At 33.5% G+C, this 20131-nt stretch overlaps 1 protein-coding gene across 5 annotated transcripts; it reads left to right on the top strand.

Annotated features, from left to right (window-relative positions):
* Window positions 1-7092: 7092 nt before the first annotated feature.
* LOC112516661 (dymeclin) lies at window positions 7093-19330 on the top strand. 5 transcript variants are annotated; one of them, XM_025123836.1, is made up of 20 exons: window positions 7093-7168; window positions 7262-7451; window positions 9440-9679; window positions 10689-10752; window positions 10850-10979; window positions 11089-11230; window positions 13203-13286; window positions 13642-13884; window positions 13966-14050; window positions 14906-15008; window positions 15422-15547; window positions 15653-15766; window positions 16707-16825; window positions 16933-17020; window positions 17101-17193; window positions 17303-17392; window positions 17467-17586; window positions 18131-18222; window positions 18932-18989; window positions 19060-19330. In XM_025123836.1, the coding sequence occupies exons 2-20, from the start codon at window positions 7262-7264 to the stop codon at window positions 19138-19140; spliced, it is 2262 nt and encodes a 753-aa protein (XP_024979604.1). In that variant the 5' UTR covers window positions 7093-7168; the 3' UTR covers window positions 19141-19330. The 5 variants fall into 5 exon arrangements, with proteins under 5 accessions (XP_024979604.1, XP_024979605.1, XP_024979606.1 ...); XM_025123834.1 differs by having other exon boundaries at window positions 7145-7168; window positions 7241-7451; XM_025123837.1 differs by having other exon boundaries at window positions 7108-7451; window positions 13203-13256.
* The last annotated feature ends 801 nt before the right edge of the window (window positions 19331-20131 follow it).

The raw sequence follows: 20131 nt of genomic DNA, 5'->3' as shown, positions 1-20131 counted from the left end.
ATTTTAACTTTTGTGTAAGATATGTGTTGATAAACATGGTGTTTAAATCTTTTGATTTATCAATGTGAGTTTTTTAATTAATATTTATTTTAGATATTTATTTTTGTATTTTTAAATAGTATTTCTTAACATTTAGATTGATTATTTAGTAAAAAAACATTAAACAACTTACTGGATGTAAATTGGTAATTTTAACCAATTTTATCATGTCCTATCATGTCTTACCAAACGCTGGACAACTGTTCTGTCATGTCTTGTTCTGTCTACGTACCAAATGCACCTTAAAGCCTAGTACCTGTGTTATGTCCCTTTTTGGATTTGGTTCCCAAAATGCATCAAGTATATCAGTTTTCATTATTTTGTGTTTTACATAATAGATAGGTCCCTATACTTAATACTATTAATTTTGGATCCGTTAAGTGCATCACGTACCCATCACATGAGGGGCAAACCATTCATTTTACCTTTTCCCTCTCTTTTCATCTTCACGATTACCAATATTCTTCCTCTCTTTCTCACTGTTCCATCATCACCTTCTTTTTCTGATTGATACTCCGAAGGTTCCTCCAATGATTCACAGCATACGTGGGTCACCTGTGATAACTCGAACATCATGGACCTCAACAAATCTGTATCGTTGATTCAATGGTTGTTCTATAATGCTAAGAGTTTACTTAGTTTCTCAACTTTTTTGATTCATCTCTTCCTAACTGTTTATACCAAAAATACATAACTATAATCTAAGGTTTGGATTGAGAGATTACTCAGCTAAAGATAAATCGTTCAAAGTAAATAAGACAAACAATATTAAAAAAGTAAATGAGACAAGAGATTTGGTGACTCGAGGGTAAAAACTGTGGACGACAATAGAAGTTGTTAATGCACTATGGACGTCAAGTAAGAACATCATTCTTAATAATGAAGATTACAAGGATGAGTCATCGAAAACCACGATGTGTCATGCGTAAAATAAGAAAATAACATAAAATCTTTAGAAGCTTCTTGTAAGCTGTTCTTCGTGCAATAGTTTATGCTCTTGAATATTTGTATGCTTGGAGAGCATTCAGTAGTAGATGAATATGGTCTAGTCCACCTATTGTCCTTATGCTTGATTCTTTTTAGATGTTTTGTGTAACAATTACTCAACTAAAGATAAATTGTTCAAAGTAAACATGACAAAGAACGTTGAAAAAGTAAATGAAACGAGATTTGGTGACGTTGAAAAATCTCGTCGGGGGTAAAAACTACGGACGACAGTAGAGGTTTTCAGTGCACTATGGATGTCAGACAGAGACGTCGTCCTTGATAAACTAGTAAAGTTGCTTGGAGACTCTCAACAGTCCGAGATTATTAAAGTTGGCCATTCAGGATCCATGGCATCCAAACCCCAAGCCACCTCCTTGATGCCCTCACAAAAGGACATTGTAGAATTAGGAAAATCCCACAAAGTCACACGACGTCTCAACATGTCGACAATTAAGATTCAAACTCCTCCTAAGTCCTCTGAAATAAACAAATTCCTCAAGCCTCTCTGATTTGATCTTCAAGATATACATAAAAGCATTTGGTAGAAATATGCAAACAAGATCACATGATCTGATTGGCGCTACCCTCCTTTTAAGCACCATTGAAGAAATTATTTCTACTAATCATTTATGCAGATGACATCTTAACTAGAGATCTCTACTTAGTATCTTGATAAATTATTTAAAAACTTCACCTGGAGCTAATGAGGGGGAGAAAAATGAGAATATTCATTAGCTTGGATGATGGGATCAAGAAAAGGTAGGTGATGAAGCAATAGGTGACCAAATGGATGATAATGATGATGACTCAATCCTAATGATTCAGATTCTAATCCTTTTAATGAAGATAAAGGGGAACGAAATGAGTTCCTCTGATGATGATCAACTTGTCAATGATGCTAATGAGTCTATCGGCTTCAAAATGGTAGAAAAAGCTGAGACCTCAAAGTTTGCTCAACCGATGCAACTGTTAAGGGGGGAAAATTGTCAAAGTTTTCCCAACCAATGCAACTGTTGAAGGGGAACAACATATTACAAAGTCATTCGATTGAGGGGGAACAAATCCATCTGAATGAGGAAGAGAACCCAATTCGGATGAACATCCAAAGTCAGTGGACAAAATAAAAGAAGAAAATATCCGACTTGGGTGAACATCCAAACTCATAGGAGAAAAGCAAGATGACTCCATAAAAAGAATTAGATGATGAAATTCAAACGAAGAAACACTTAGAAAGTCCAAATTAGCCAATTTGAACCCCCTCCAACTGCAGTCACCTTTTTTATCCAAAAGAACAAAAGTCATCTGAATGCTACTCCCTCTGATCCCATAAGTCAAAATCCTCTGAAACTCCTTGTTCAACTATCAGAATGATCAAATGAGAAGCATGAAGACGAATTTTTTCGGACGATGAAAATCTATCTTATTTTCTTGTAATTTTAAATTCGGCATAAATTTACAAATTTTCAACTTTAGCTATTTTATTACAGTGTAACATTATCTGAAAAGAAAAAGAAAATAAAAATAAAAGAAAAGAAAAGCCTTCAGAAGAGCAAAACCAAAGAAAAAAAGAAAAGAACAAAAAGAGAAAAGGCAAAAATAATCCAAAATCGCTTATGAGTTTTAGTACCATTCTTTCTGGTTGTTTCTATCACGATTGTCTATTTGTATTATTAACAAATAGGGGATATTGTTGGTCTCAATCATCAAATTTATAAATAATACATCTAGCATCCGAGTCATCACTTAGAAATAAATTCTTAATACTTGCCTTGTAATGGTCATATTTGATATGCATTATCTATCAGATATGACACAAGTGTTCATATCAATATGCATTATCTATCGTTTTAACACAAAGGATCATATCTGATATACATCTCTAATTAGATATGACACAAAGGACTAACATACGAACCTTGCTCAACAAACAAAAATTATAATCTCAAGGTTTCAGATCCTAGTCACCGTCAGATCCATAACTTAAATAAAATTTGAGAAATCTCCTTCTAAATATAAGAATCCAATTGACCTATCTTCATAGGTTAATCAATCTTGATTCTCAGAGAATCCGCATTTTAGTCTAAGTTATTCTACCATCCAATGTTTTAACTTCATAATTGATAAGGATGTGTCTTTGGTGTATCCGAAATATAACTTGAATTTTGGATACCCAATTATCCTTTTAGATAGGATTTCCTTTGCTATGTCCTGTTTTGTAATCTGTTACCTGATCAAGCAAAACGCCTTCAGCAAAATTGAAGACTAGTTGAAGTGAAATTAGATCGACACCAAAACAGATTGGTATTATCAACTAACTGACAGAAAATCAGAAGACAAACAAGTCAAATAGTTTGCCAAATGCTATCTGGCAAGCCGATTTGAAGTGAAGAGTTGGGGACCAAGTTTCTTTTATCATCTCTAATCCTAGTGTGGGAACATGTTCAACATGTCAGCCAAATTAAATAATATTCGCTTACTTTAGTGTTCACTATGCACACTAAAGCATGCGAATATTAGATGAAGAAACTTTGGGACTAATCTCTAACCCATGTTCTACTAGCATGTCAGCCAAAACATGTTCAAAAATACTACTTTATTAGTACCATACTTTTTTTTACTGTTCACTCGCATACAACAGTATGGGTTGGAGCAACAAGTGTCTACATCATATCAAATGGCTGATATGAAAAGTACAAAGCTACATGAATTAGCAAATCAAATGAAGACATACGATGAAGTTGCATTATTGCATTTAATGCATGAGCTACTATAAAAAGGTGGTCTTTGGCTCATAAGCAACTTGTCCCTTTTCAATAATTACTAAGTGCATATCCTTTCAGATCGACATCATGATCTCTGAAAACTATCTTAGTTCTTCAAATACGAAAGAGTGCCTTCTTCTATTACTCTTTCAGCTGTTTGCAAATTTATCAGCTAGTCAAATAGTTTATGATAACATGCCTTACTTCCCTAGCTTTTCGTAACATATGTAATTATTTGTTTTAAGACAAAATACAGAATAAAGAATTTAAAAGTGTTGTATTTGTATTCAGCCCCCCTTCTACAAAGAATTTAAAAGTAAAAATTTGTTATGCTTGTATTCAACCCCACTTCTACAAACACATGTAGTATAGGTCATTAACCTAACTAGGACCAACCAATCTTGTATACGACATGAACAACATCCTAACGATAGGATAGGAACACATGGACGATGAACACCCTTTTCAAATCAGGGGACATATGGACAATGGACACCTTTTTCAATTAGGGAACACATGTACGATCTCCACCCTTTTTGAGTTTTTGATCTAGATTTTATTTGAGTTTCTTATTTAGATTCTTATATTTTAGGATTTGATTTTAAGGTGTATCATACATTTTTAATAAATTTATACAAATATGTTGTTTATATTGAATGTTTGTGATTATATGTTGATTTCTTGAAATTTTACTGTATTGTGTTTGAATTGGTTGTGAAGGGTAGTGGATGGTGTGTATATATAATATAATATGATATTTTTATGCAGAAAAAGACAAACAAAATGGCTAAAAAGACCAAGCTACCCCTAAGTTAACGAACCATATTAAACATAGTTTGTTGACAATGATCCATGGTGTTAGAAAATATGGAACGAGAGGACTCCAAAACGTTGTAAAATGTAAACCACATGACTCTTCCACAGTTCTTTTATTTTAAGGACGAACAGTGTGATTTTAGATAAACCACAGAAACCATTCATTTTATTATTCGAGTTCTAAAAAGTGTAAGATCCACGTTCCATAAACACGTTAATGACCATAATAACCGTTGTCAGACGATACACACATGATGATGATGTCAGTTACAAGACATGTTTTTGAAAAGCATTATTGACTTTTTATTTTATTTTTAAAGCCTTCATTTTCTTTCTACTTTTGACCCCCATTGATATATCATTTTTTGTAAGCTTTATGTATATGATATATTTAATAATTACTAGAAAGGTACTAGCGTAATGCATTGAAATACATCTTTATTTTAATGTTTTGTTTTGTTTTTTTGTCTCTGTTGATATAATACCACTTATGTGGTTTTGAGAAAGACAATGTTTTTATTTTTGAACAGAAATAAATTTGAAAAAGTATATGGATGTTAATGTCAAATTAACTATTTAAAAGCTCTTTTTTGTACAAATTCTTTAATTTAATTTTTTATTATAATTTAGGTTTAATAGCGAAATAATTTATTTTTGACTTAACAATATAATTTTTATAAAGATAATGATTATGTTAGAACTCAATGATTATCTTAATTATAATTTAGATTTTTTATACTTAAAATGAGATGTTTATCCAGTATTTGATTATGTTAATCTGCAGTTAATTATACAAATTTAAAAATAAAACTTTAATAAATTATACTTATACACAATTTACTTCAAATCTTATATTTTAAGTAATATGCATTAATAAACAGTACTTCATGCATAAATAATGATTTTTAAGAGTTTTTGTCAAATACTCTATAATATAACTAGAAGAGTACTCGCACAATGCAGCGAGACATATCTCGATTTTAATATTCTATTTTATTATTTGTCTCTGTCGATGTTATAATACGATTTTATGTGTTTTTAAGAAAACAATAATGATTTTATTTTTGAATAAAATATAAATTTGAATATATCATAAAAATTTGAAAAAAAAATATATCAATGTTAATATCAAATCAACTATTCAAAAGTTCTCATTTTTTATGTAATTTATTTAGTTCATTTTTTATTATAATTTAATTTAAGTTTAATAACGAAATAATTTATTTTTGGTTTAATAATATAACATTTTATAAAGATAATAATTAAGTATCATGTTAGAACTCAATGATTATCCTAATTATATTATACATTTTTTATATTTAAAATGAGATGTTTATCATGTATTTGATTATGTTTATCTACAGTTATTTACACGAATTCAGATATGGAGTTTTAATAAGTTGTACTTACGCACAATCTTCTTGCAATTTTGAGTTTTAAGTAGTATACATTAATAAACAGTACTTTACGCATAAAAAGTAGTTTTTAAGAGTTTTTGTCAAATGCTTTATAATATAGTATAAATTATATGTTTTTAAGAAATCAATAATAATTTTATTTTTTAATAAAATATAAATTTGAAGATATCATAAAAATTTGAAAAAAATATATCAATGTTAATATCAAATCAACTATTTAAAAGTTTTCATTTTTTATGTAATTTATTTAACTTTTTTTTATTATAATTTAATTTAAATTTATAATGAAATAATTTATTTTTGGTTTAATAATATAACATTTTATAAAGATAATAATTAAGTAATCTGTTAGAACTCAATGATTATCCTAATTATATTTTAAATTTTTTATTGATGCATATTACTTAAAATTCAAGATTACAAGTAAATTATGCATAACTACAACTTATTAAAGCTCGATGTTTGAATTCGTATAACTAACTGCGGATAAATATAATCAAATAAAAGATAAACATCTCATTTTAAAAAATAAAAAAATAAAATATAATAATTAAAATAATTATGGAGTTCTAACAAAATAAATAATTATTATCTTTATAAGAAAATTATATTATGAAACTAAATATAAATTATTTCGTTATTGTACCTAAATTAAATTATATAAAAAAATTGAATTAAAAAATTACACAAAAAATGAGGAATTTTAAATAGTTAATTTGATACCAATATCGATATATTTTTGTTAAATTTTTATAATATCTTCAAACTTATATTTTATTCAAAAATAAAAAGATCATCGCTTTCTCAAAATCACATAAAACCATATTATAACATCGACTGAGATAAATAATAAATTAAAGATTAAAATTAAGATATATATCACTACATTATGTAAATACCCTTCTGGTAATATAGTATAGATATAGGTTATTAATTAAATAATCATATATTTATATGTTTTTCAACCCCTTATATGGGGTAAATGGGTGATGGGGTGTTATTGAGCCTAACACATTTCTTCCAATTTGGCCTTGGCTATTAATAAAAGATATCCATCCCAGCCTGCTTGCCGAGTCTGGCACCGACGACCCTTAAGTCACCACTCACCACCCACCGTCTCAAGATCCACGCCCCCCGAAATTGCAGGTCGTTAGACTATTGCCATTCACGTTTTCTACTCAAGTATTCAACTCAGATCGCTCAAAAACTGATCTACAGGTGCTTTGGTTGCCAAATTAGATGGGGGCCGTGCCTTCAACACCGCGCTGGGGCGGCGAGTTGTCGCAGGACACGGCGGAGTATTTAATCGGAACATTTGTTGGTGATAAAACTTTCCCACTCAATTCTGATTACTGGCAGAAATTACTGGAGCTCCCTTTTGATCTCCATTGGCCGGCTCATCGTGTTGAACAAGCTTGCCAGGCATTTGGTTAGTTGTAGCTGTATCATTTAGCTTTCTGTTGCGCCCAATATAATGTATTTCTGTTTGGTTATGCTGTGAGTCTGAGGTATGTATATTTCTAAGGGAGGTGAGGGGTTTAGAGAGATTATTGTTCTGGACATCCTTCCCTCGGCTCCAAATGCTACCTCAAAATATGGGGGAATTCGAAAGGATTTGTTATTTCAATTTTAAATTAGGCATAAACCAGGTTTACCTTTAAATCGTATATTTAAAACTCGGAACCAAGTGGAATTGGATTCTTCCATTCCTTCCCTTGATAATCCATCACGGCAAAAACCTTTGCCACAAGCGTAGTTATTGTATGTTGCACCATCTTGAGTAATTTCGTGAGTTTGTCCAGAGTGAGAAGTTTTCTACAAGCTTATATTGCTGGATCTCTATCGCGCAACCTGTTTTAACTTCTCAATCCTCAGGCATGCTATTGTATCAGTCGAATGTTGTTTCTTTGTTACGTTGCTTTATAGTGCCATCCAAACGTCAGCTAGCTTGTGAGCTCTATTTTGGAGTAGTGAGGTGTTTGTGAGGATTATTGTATAAACTCTATCTTAGCTCATGCTGCTGCGTTCTCTACTTGGGAGGATATGGTGGGGTTATCTGGATTCTCATACTGTGGAAATGAATCATGTTTAAATCCCTTGAACTTTTAATAATTCACAGCAATCCAGCACCTCGTCTCTACTTACATTGGATTGTGGACTATGTCTTATCATGAATTGTATGATATCTACTTGATGGTTGATCTTTTAATCTCACAAAATATTCCCGTAATAAACTTGCTTAGTCTTTGCTTATCCATAGTACCGTTGATAACAACATCGAAGTTTTATGTCTTTGTTTTCTCGAGCTCATTAGTTTTGATGGTTGTGGTTGTCATATTTGTCTCTTGAGAGCTCTAATGCCACTTATTGGACAATCACAAGATTGATGCACACATAAAGAACGCAGTAGGACTTTGAAATGGCATCCAGACTTGGATTCCTAGAGATTGAGATCCCCTGCCTTTTCTTCTCTAACAAAAATACTAGGCCGAGAGGGGCCATCCTCACATGTGTGGAGTGAAGCACAAGGGACCTCATATGGAATGGGTTAGCTAGGCTTCGATACAAATAGGGACTACAAATCAGTATGCAGCTTAGAGATAACATTCGATGCTCTGTTACTATTTGTTATTATGACTAGTACAAATGTGGATGCTAAGTTGATCCAACGGGGATCAGAATTTAGGTTGTTGAGAACTCCTATTGGGATGTTATTCGGGTCTATTAAATTTGTATAGTTATTGTTGTCCAAAAAGTCTAATTCGGGATTTCACTCTGGTGTAACCCACGTTATTATAGAATATTCTGCTAAATAATATCGAGTAAAAGAACAGAGACTTTTCACTTCAATTCAGTAACTTAATCAACATTTAGGTGAAATGCCTTGTTATCTTCGGTGAGTTGCTCGAGTAGAAATCCTTGTTATTTTATCATTTTATCCAAATGCTCATCAAAAAGCTTTCTTGCAGCAAGATTGCTTAATGGCATTTGATAAAGTATTTTAACAGTGTAAATTAACAGTCAGGATTATATGATGTGCAACAAAATATGTTTTTAATGGTCAAATGTGACTGTTACTTTTGTTTTTTGATGCTTGCTGGTGATTTTTTACCGACCGTGTGCAATCACACAAATGTTAATGTGTTAAAGATTGCATCCATTCCAGTATTAATTTAATTCAATTTTCTGCATGTCCTATATAATTAGCACATTTAACTTTATTCTGTGAAATGTATTATAAGTGATATTAGTTCAGCCTTGTGCTGAAATTTAAGCTACACTTGGTTTCATGGTGCTACATATATATCGCATGCTTTAATATGTTGTTTTGGTGCTACATTTGATTTTTGTGGTGCCACATATCTATTGCATGGACTAAGATGTTATTTTGGTTATTAATTTTAATTTATTATGCAGCGCGAAACAATTGTTCTACTAGGCACCTTGCAAAATTGTTAATCCACTTGACATGGTGCTTGCAAGCATCACTTTCTACTCCGGATGTGCAATCCGTGGCTTCAATTAAGGCTGTAAATGCATCTTACATAGCATCAGTGTTTCTAAAGTATTCAATTGAGGATTTGAAAAGTGAGAACCTTGAAGATTTGAATTTGTCTCTAGATGAGAATGAAGCAATACAACATGATATCGGTAAAGGTAATTGCTCTACGGTTTTAATATACTTATCTCATTATAAGTGTGTTACATCAGTTCATTTGCTATGCTGTTATAGCGGTGAAAATACAAAATTGCAGTCAGGACTGATATTTGAAATAGCGGTGGTAGTGGTCCAAAAATAGCGGTTTATATAATATTATAGAATTATATATATAATACATATATATATGTATGCATACATAAACATATCATATGCATTAATTAAAAATATAGCTTCAACATCAAAACATCAACTTAAATAAGTTTCACAAAACAAAATAGGAAAAATGTTCATAAACGAGCTAATCGCAAGCAATAGGTTCAGCATCCGAGTCGACATAGTTCTAAAGAGGCCCAAGCTAAAATATCGGAATATCGGTCCGCAATTTCACCTTAAATATCTCTCAAATATTGGTCAATTGTGCCGCTAATATTGGAAACGCAATTTTCACTGAAATTTTACCTTAGTCCGCAATCCGCTATTGCAGCGTAATAGCGCCGCAATTAACAGCATAGTTCATTTGATATTATGCATTTTACCAAGTAAAAATTTATTCATTAAAAGTCTCAATCGCAAGTTTCATAGGTAAAACCCCTAACTAGGAGTGGGTTGTGTTGTCAGAATCATGGTTCCTATATAACCTAACTCATTTACAAGTAACTAGTGTGGTAGAAAAAATATTGTTATGTTTCATGTTATGCGTTTTTATGTAAACTATCCTTACTGGCGACCTTTGTATGCTGATCATTTAGCATATTTTTCTAGTTGGTCTGATTTGCCTTGGAATGACAATAATCAGTTAGTATTCTATAGGCACAATAGGAAAAAGCTAATTAATTTGGTGGTCAATGTCAATGATGATCAACCTAATGATATTCAAGACATAGTTAACTACAAGATTTCTATTAGGAGATGGATAAGTTATAGATCTTTGGAGACTAGGTTATTTTCTTGTCGAGTATTTTTTGTCAATTATGATGGTGTCTTATCTTCTATTGTTGATCACAGACGAGAGCATTATAAACATGGTTATGCATGCTATCCTTTGCTATATTGGCAGAGTGGATATAAGGTATACTTCAGATTGATATCACATTCATTTTTCTAGTAGTAGGCTCTATTGTTCCTTTTTCTGACTATGTATGTGTAAATATTCTTTTTGTTGGAAGTCCGAAGACGTATCTCCTACATCATGAGCTGCTGAACTTCATGCTCATTGCTATGTCTACTCAGCTACTTTCTGGGCCATCACCTGGACCAAATGATGTTCACCCTTTCATTGATGCAGCAATGAGTGAGGTAACCACTGGCAATGTGACGTGTCTAATTTTTGTCCATTGATTCAACGAAGAGCCAGGTAAACTCTAATAACGCTGATAGAATATTTTTTTGGTCACCATATTTGCAGGAGAGTTCTCTGGTTGGTTTGGTTGTTCGCAAACTACTTCTTAATTTCATCACAAGGCCACGAACATCAAGTAGTGCATCTTATACATTATTGTCTGAAGAAAATCGTCTTGGTGTGCTGAAAAGAGTTGGTTCTGCTGCTGGTATATCTGACTTGGCCTCCTAGATCATTCATATCTACATTGTACATCTGCTACTATTTTGTTGTTTACATTAATGGATTCGGAATGTTCATCACATATAACTCGCTATATTTAGAACTGGCAATTATAATTTATGAAAAGTTAGCGAATTTAACCACTTTTTAAAAGATTGAGTCATTACTAGATGATGTTTTCACATTTGTGGGCCAAACAGGTTGGTAGTTGATAAATGGTATTCTTGAAAACTGTATTTTACTATCACATACTAGATGCATAATATAAATTACAGTTATGGGCCATGACTTGATTCTTAACCAAACCCTAAAGATACTTCCCTAGATTACAATAGTTTCATGTATAAATAGTTCTTATTCTTTAACATTCCTCCTTGAGTTGGAGCAATTACATTGACCATGCTTAAATTTTCATAAATATCACTAATTTGGGGTTCACGAAGGTGTTTCTTCAGCATATCTGCCAATTGATATTTGAAGTGAACCTAAATCAACTCAAAAGATGGGGTTTCATGAAAAGTACCTACTACCTTCTTATGAACACGATGACAATCAACCTTGATATGCTTTATTCGCTCATGAAATATATGATTTTTGAAGTTATGCACAACAAGCTGATTATAACAGCACGTCTTCGCTAGATTAGTTGGAGACTCCTTTGTTCCTGTGTCAACAGTCGAATCGAAGTCAACTTGCTTGCAGTTTTAGCTATAGCTTGATATTTTTCCTCTGACAGAGAAATTACATCTCGTTTCTTGCTCTTCCGTGATATAGGATTCCCACCAAAGAAGATGCGGTATCCTGTAATAGTTTGTCTACTGTGATGACATTCTATACAACTTGCATTTGAGTGCAGTATTCTTGGTTTGTTCACAATCTGAATAAGGAAGTCCTTTCTCTTGAACACATTTGAGATATCTCAAATATGTATAGCATCATGCCAGTGACTCGTGCGAGAGGCAAACATGAACTTGGTCACCATTCTGACCCAAAAAAACAATGTCTGATCTTGTGACTCGAGATAGTTCAGTTTCCCACAAGATACCTATGTTTCCCTAGATCCATAAATAATTCACCATCTTCACAACGGAGCTTGACATTAGGAACCATTGGTGAATCTGTTGTGTTGCTGTTGATCATGCCTATCTCTGCAAGGCAAGAATGATTAGGACATGCTTCCTTTAACAAAGAAAGATCTCCTTTCACGATCTGGCTACTTCAGTGACTAAGAAGTAGTTGACATKCATGAGAACTTTGATGTAGAAGTCTTCATGAATATAGAACTTAAGATATAGCAATTTCTTAGAGATCTGTAATGACTACATAAACATAGAATCCACCATGATCCTCTTGCCATTTTTTGACAGAAGAATACTGAATGGTCGTGTCTGCTTCAAGCTATTCCAATTGTTTCTAGAGCTTGAGATAATTGAGAAAACCAGTCCTGAAGAGCCTGCTTTGAGCCATAAAGGGATCCTCATAAGTGACATACTGTGGAAGACATGTCCTGTTTGACTTTGGAGGCTCTTGCTTATAAACTTGCTCCTCAAGTTTCCACTAAGAAATGCATTCTTGATATCAAGCTAATTTAATGGTCAGTGATGCATAGCAACCTAAGCAAGAATGATGCAACTGTCATTTTGTCCAAGAGACTAAAAGTTGCATCAAAGTGTTCACTGTTAGTTTGAAAATAGCAGGACAAGAGGATGGTCTAGCTGTCATTTAAGTTGTATTAACAGCTATCCTGGAGGAACAACCGGATCAAAGTTTCTGTTACTCATCTATGGTATTTTATCCACTTTAGGTTCTGTCAGTTTCATAGCCATCCGCAACATGACATCTTGATCATGTTCATTGCTGCTCCGATGGAATCAAGCATGTTTTTTTTGCAATGGCATTCTAAATTTGCTGGGGTTTCACATGGAGATTTCTTTGTAGGAGGAGAATACGAGCATCAGGAGGAACCTCACTGAGAAGAGGAGTCATCCAGACCGTTTGCCTTCTTTTTTCCGGTTCTAGTCTGTTTTTTCCTCGTCGTGTTGGTATATTCTGTTTGTGTTTATCTTTTCATTCTAGGAAATATTGGTATCTATTTTTGAATCTGAAAATAGTTATAGGAGACAGTTAGGTTAAAGTTGGGATTTGATATTATGCATGTTCAAGACCACATTGCCCATATGATGCACTATATTGGGTTCTCTTCAGCTTATATATATATATATATATATATATATATTATACATCATATTATATATATATATGTTCTTCCAAGCACAATCTCTACAGCTAATGTTCTGATTCTTCAAAATGTGTTTCTCTTTTCAAATGTAGATGCATCCTACTTAAGTAACTTTGGATTACGTATCTAATAAAATCTTCTTTATACCTGACTTGCAGCAAATATAGTGCTATTGCCACTCAGTTACTTTGTCAATTCAAGTGTGGAAGCTTCAAGAAGTCAACTGGCTGACAGCAGTATCAATATATTACTTATTCTCATTCATTATCGTAAATGTATTCTTGTGGAATCTGTGAAAAACAGCATTGCCGGTGTCACTTCTGAATCACTTCTGAAAGAGGAAACCTATTTTGCTGAAAACCGGTATTGTAAAGCCTTGGAAAATGTCAGGGATGTTGAGTGTAAGGTCCTTTTATCTAATAAGTTTTGTAGCCATATTCACTTGTGTTTTCTAATTGACCTAGTCTGCCATCCTCGTGCAGTTGATCGGGTAGATATCGAGGGAAATGCACATACTGGTCCACTTGTGAGATTGTCTTTTGCTTCTCTATTTGATACACTTGGCATGTAAGAGCATATTTTACTTCTGTCTAATTCTAGTTATTGTATTTTAGAGCATTCATGTACCATATTTCTTATCCCAATTTGCACTCTATCATGTAAATATCCGTTTCTGAGCTTCCTTTTTAACTCCATACACACCTGTTTGTGGTGAATAACTAATGGATACCGTGCTTAAGCAGTGGGTCTCATGTAAGTAGAGATTATGACCAAAGGTTGGGTTCCGGTGAGAAGAAGAGTTAAAGTGAGAAGCGTAAGAAGGGATCTCCACCCTTAGATGCATGTTAGGATGAGATGCACCAAGATGAGATGCACTGCGATGCACCGAATCAAACCCCGTATCAAGCGCTATTCATGGGTGGGATTCAGATTAAAGGTGATCAAGGGTCCAGATCCCTTCTTACACTTCTCATTTTAACTCTCCTTCTCACACGATCCTTCGCCTTATGACCAAACAGTAGCTATTAATTGAAAAAGTAATTTTTTGTAGGTTGAATTTTACTCGAATTCTTATGTGCACTGTGCTTAGGCTGTGGGTCTCATTTCTTGTCAACAACAATTATTCTGGTGATAATAACTTAGACAGAATATAATCTTAAATAATTAAACTAATAGGCATGAAGGGCGAAGCATTGAGTATTATTGGTTATATACCATGTTTTGTTACTTGTAGACCATAATGATAATCCATCATACCTAGGTCAGCAAGTCCCCGAACTGTTTCTTTCATTTCATACTTAGTTCTCTCTCTCTCTCTCTCTCTCTGCATCGAAAATCAGTGCCATCTCACACATGTAGCAGATTTCACACAGCCATAGCCATGATCCTTTGTCCCATTATATAACTGATCAACCTCTGCAGGTGCTTGGGTGATGAAACTGCTGTTCTGCTACTGTACGCATTGGTCCATGGGAATTCAGACTTTCTGGAATACGTTCTGGTCCGGACTGATATAGATACGTTGGTATGAAACACAAACTGTATTTGTTTGCTTTTGTTCAGCACATCAGTTCTAGAATACACTAACGTGTTTAAAGTATACATTATAAATGCAAGGTTTTGGTTGTACACTGTAATGTTTGGTACATACAGCTGCATCTGGAATCTGCAATCATGTATATTGGACTAAATTGTATATCTTCCATTCAAGCAAAGCTATAACTATAGAATCTTCAAACCGCTTCTGCCTCAATCCCTAACAAACTTGAAAAACATTTACTCTCACATATTTACTAGTTCTCTTTTTTCCTTCCTATAAATAATTTCTTTTGGTCTCTATTTTTGCACAAAAGAAGCATTTAGCATGTCTTGCTGTCTATTCACTTTTGGCATGGCATACCATCTTGTCTAAGATTGTTTCTACATTTAAATGGCCAGTTGATGCCGTTGCTGGAGACACTTTATGATGCTTCAAGGAGAACGTCAAATCAAATCTATATGGTCCTGATTATTCTACTTATACTTAGTCAAGATTCTTCTTTCAATGCTAGCATCCACAAGCTGGTAATTTCATTTTATTTGCACCGGCTATATAATATTTACTCTTTGTTTAATATATTCTTAACATGTTACTTTGGACAATTATCCTAACATTCAATGTTTTATTAGATTCTGCCTTCTGTTCCATGGTATCAAGAGCGTCTTCTTCATCAAACGTCTCTTGGTTCTCTCATGGTCATCATTCTAATTAGGACGGTGAAGTATAACATGTCTAAGATGCGGGTAAGACAATACTTTCGTATCGGCTACTAACTTTAATTGGCTTTGGCATTCAAGTTTTACTGGCAATAGTTATGGGTGAAGTTTGAATATTGCCAAGAAGTATCATCCTACATATGATTTTCATCAGACTTACACAAGTTTATCTCTTTGGCCATTGTACTTGTTACTAGTTTATACCAAGGCATGTTAATTGAATTCAACTTTACTTCGATTAAAATATCTGAAATCTGGATTTTGGTGGATGTTAAAAATCAATGTCTAAGTTCAAATTCAATGAAACTTAATTCAAATTCGAATTCTGAATTCAACTAAGGCCTTATGTCTAGGCAATAAATTTAAGCACTTCTCTGAATTTGGAGCTGCATCTGAATCTAAAGATTATGTTGTTCGTAAAATAACTAAATGTACTATTTAAATCATATATCATAGATTATATATTACATAATATACACACATATATACATATATATGTGCATATATACTATATACATATACAAGTACATGTATATGTGTGTTTACTAAATATTTTAGGTAATCAAATTTGGGGTTGAATATGAAAATTGAATTTTCGGGTACAAATTTTCAAATTCAAAATAATAATGGGTCGTGTATTTAATTGAATAGTGTATAACTATCTTTTTAAATTCATATCCTAATAACATCAGTCAAATACGACAACTTGAATTTATTAAAGCTGAATAATTGATCTATTATCGAATACTAAATGATCAAAATTTTCAGTTAGAATTTACAGGCCTAATTTATACCAAATATTGTTATCTGAATTCTTTCTTGTTTTGTTAGTTGGTCTGCAGAAATGTTAGGGATTAAAAACTTCTCATAGAAAGTCAAACCAAGAGGTGTCTCAAGTGCAGATGTTATTGTTAGGAAATGGGTTATGAAATATTTAGCTAAACTTTCACATGTTAAATTATCGCAGGATGTTTATCTGCATACCAATTGCCTTGCCACTTTGGCCAACATGGCGCCTCATGTGCATCGACTAAGTTCATATGCATCACAACGACTGGTTAGCCTTTTTGATATGTTGTCGCGCAAGTACGGATCTCCCTGATCTTTGAGTCTTTGTGATCCCACCATATGTGCCTTAACTTTTCTACATTTCCAAGCCTCTCATCACTATGTTTGATGGGCATAATTTCCAGATACGCAAAACTAGCTGAGCTGAAGAATGATAAAATGCAGATGAGTGATAGTGAACTTAAGGATGATGATAAACTTCCTGAAGATACGGTAGTTAATCAGACCTCATTACTACTTAAACTTGGCTGTTTCTATTATATCTCTTACTAAATTGTAATTTACTGTTCCAGTCGGCAGAATTGCATATATATACCGACTTCCTGAGGATCGTATTGGAAATACTCAACGCGATTCTGACTTATGCATTGCCAAGGAACCCAGAGGTACATCATGGATTTTATGGCAGTTGGTATTGATGTTTGCTTACATTTTATGACATACCTATGTGACCTTTGTTGTTTTTTTGCCATTTTCACTATCTAAATGTGGCAGGTCATTTATGCAATTATGCATAGGCAAGAGGTATTTCAACCGTTCAGGAATCATCCACGCTTCAATGAGTTGCTGGAGAACATATTTTCTGTATGTGCTGGATTAAAGTATGGTAGTTATGTTGTTTGGTGTGCATGATGCTGATGGTGGTTGTCGCTTCATAGGTCTTGGACTTCTTCAATAGCCGTATGGATGCACAAAAGTTGGATGGCGAATGGTCAGTGGAAAAAGTGCTTCAAGTAATCAACATAAATTGCCGATTTTGGCGAGGAGATGGGATGAAGGTAATCAAGATAATTTCTCCCTCAGTGCCAAACACTTTACGATAAAATGAATCATTTTCTGAATTCGACATCGAAATTTTTTGAGGGAGCAAAATTTCTAACCATTATACATGGCTTGAATCATATTAACAAACAAATGTACTTTCAAATATGCAAAAAAGAAATATCGTAGTAGCCAAAATGCATGAGTGTGGACAAAAAAGTTAACATATAATGGGTATTTTCATGCAGTATTGCCAACTACAACTTTTATTTTCATGTTTTGCCAACTACAATCTTTTCTCTTTCGCCTTTTCTTGAAAGTACAGTGCTTAGAAATGTTATCCACATCCGGACCAAGTACGATGACTATATTCACACTGATTCTTTTAACATGGCAGCACAGCATTGATTTGTTTGAAACGAAATACTACCTGTGACATCTTTTTATCTTCAGAAGAGAAGTCTAATCATATAAGTGAATGGATGTCTAATGTTGTTGTAGAGTTAGCCAATTAAATGTAATGCTCATGCTGTAGCTCATTTCCCCTTCATCTCAATTTAGATGTTTACCCAACTACGCTTCACCTACGAGCAAGAAAGCCATCCTGAAGAGTTCTTCATTCCTTACGTGTGGCAGTTAGTAATCTCTCGCAGGTATATGCTCTTACTTCTCTTGAAACAGTTGGAATATATAAACCTTTTAGCAGTGGGTCTCAAACCCACAACCATTGGTTCAAAAGACTCTAGCACCAGTGGCCAAAAAGCATTAGTGCCCTTGCGTCTTTTATTTGCTTCCAACATTCACATTTTAGAAAAGGCGCATGTACATTTGCAAACAACTACCCTAATTGGTAGGGTGGTTTTTTTTAAAGGGGGGGGGAGGGGTTGGGAAGGTGGGCTGAGGTATCGTTTGATTTAAATAGGGAGCTTGTTTGGTATGTCTGTGTGCTTTCTATCTAAGTAGGCTCTTTGCTCTCTTCCATAACTTTGTCCAAAAAAAACTTTTTCTTTGGCAAACCTGTGGCTTTTGGTTGTGCTGGCATTTCTTTATTGTACCTTTTTTTGCAAGTTGGGTCTTTTGAGAAACAACTATTTGGCTCTTGAAACAGAGGTAAGGTTTGCATACATCCTACCCCTCCAAGACCCTACCTCCGGTGGGATATATTGGGTTTGGTTGGTTTGAAGTGTACATTTGCTCCGGGTTGTAGTGTTGTACCTTCCCAAAAAATGTTGTCCTGTGGTCGTTAACCAATAAACCTGTGTAAATATTCTTGTCAATTGAAGCCATTTGTTTAACCTTTCAATCGACTTGCCTGTAGTTCGGGTTTAAATTTAACTTACCAGGATCCGGTTTGTCGTGCAGTGGTTTCAGTTTCAATCCCAGTAGCATAAACCTATTCCCAGTTGAGCTGCCTGTGGAGGTTTGATCCTTTCCCTTTCTCCTTTTTTTGGGTATCTGTTCCAGCTTGTTGGTTACACTTTCAAATGCAGGTTAGTTTTGCGGCTGCGGAGGCCAACACAGACCAAAATATCCAGTTAAACGTGAAGGAGGCGGTTGAATTATCTGTTTGACAGAAGACGATCATTTTATGTACATAGGTACGTACGTATAGAGAAAAAATAAACACGAAAAATAAATAAATGAATGTATACACGCCGTGATTTTCTAACACAAGTTTTGACCATATAGATGTAATTCTTGTAGACAAAACCATTGATGTAAGGACATTATTGAGTTGATTGCTTATTATTCTTGTTGATCGAAAACCATATTGGTTCGTTTTTGGCAAGAGAAGATTAGTAGCGGTTGCCCGAGATCCCATTTCATGTGGGATTTACTGGGTTTGGTTAGCTTGCCTGACCTGCCCTTGGGCTAGAGGAAATGTTTGCATACATCATATCCCTTTTCCTACTAACAACATACATTGAGTTTTAAGTGGTAGGTTCTTTAAATACTATTTTATATTGGTGTCCTTAAAAGCGGGTTTTGTATGAGCCTGTTGGAATTGACGGTTGACGGCAATCAACCTTTTGTCTAAATATACGATGATGATGTTATGGTGGTTTTAAAGCACTTCAGAACCATTGTGTTCCGATACAAAAATATATTTTAAATATTTAATAAACAATCAAAAAAATACCTGTCCAATGGTTTTAGTGTTTCTTTATTATTTTAAAATTGATTACCTATATCTTTTATGATCATTCACATCTTGCAATTCATTTATGCATTCAATTATGTTACATCAATTTCTACAATTATCATCTATACACGTGCAATTCATCTACATTTTCAAAAGTAGTCCCTAATACAACATTTATCAACTACTTTTAGTGTTATTATATACATGATATATGATTTTTATTTTATTTTAATGTATTGTCGATTAAAATATAAACATTAATTTCAATTAAAATTCAATATTTACATTAATTTAACTATTGTATTTATATTTTTTTTAAAAAAAAAAGGTTTTTAAAGTTTCCGACGGATTACCGACGGAATTTAGTTTTTTTTAAATAAAAACTAAATTCTGTCGGAAATCCGTCGGAAATTTTAAAA

Source organism: Cynara cardunculus, assembly GCF_001531365.2.
Source record: "Cynara cardunculus var. scolymus isolate 2C chromosome LG 8, CcrdV1, whole genome shotgun sequence".
NCBI classification, from domain to species: domain Eukaryota; kingdom Viridiplantae; phylum Streptophyta; class Magnoliopsida; order Asterales; family Asteraceae; genus Cynara; species Cynara cardunculus.
This window is presented reverse-complemented; position numbering and strand designations above follow the sequence as displayed.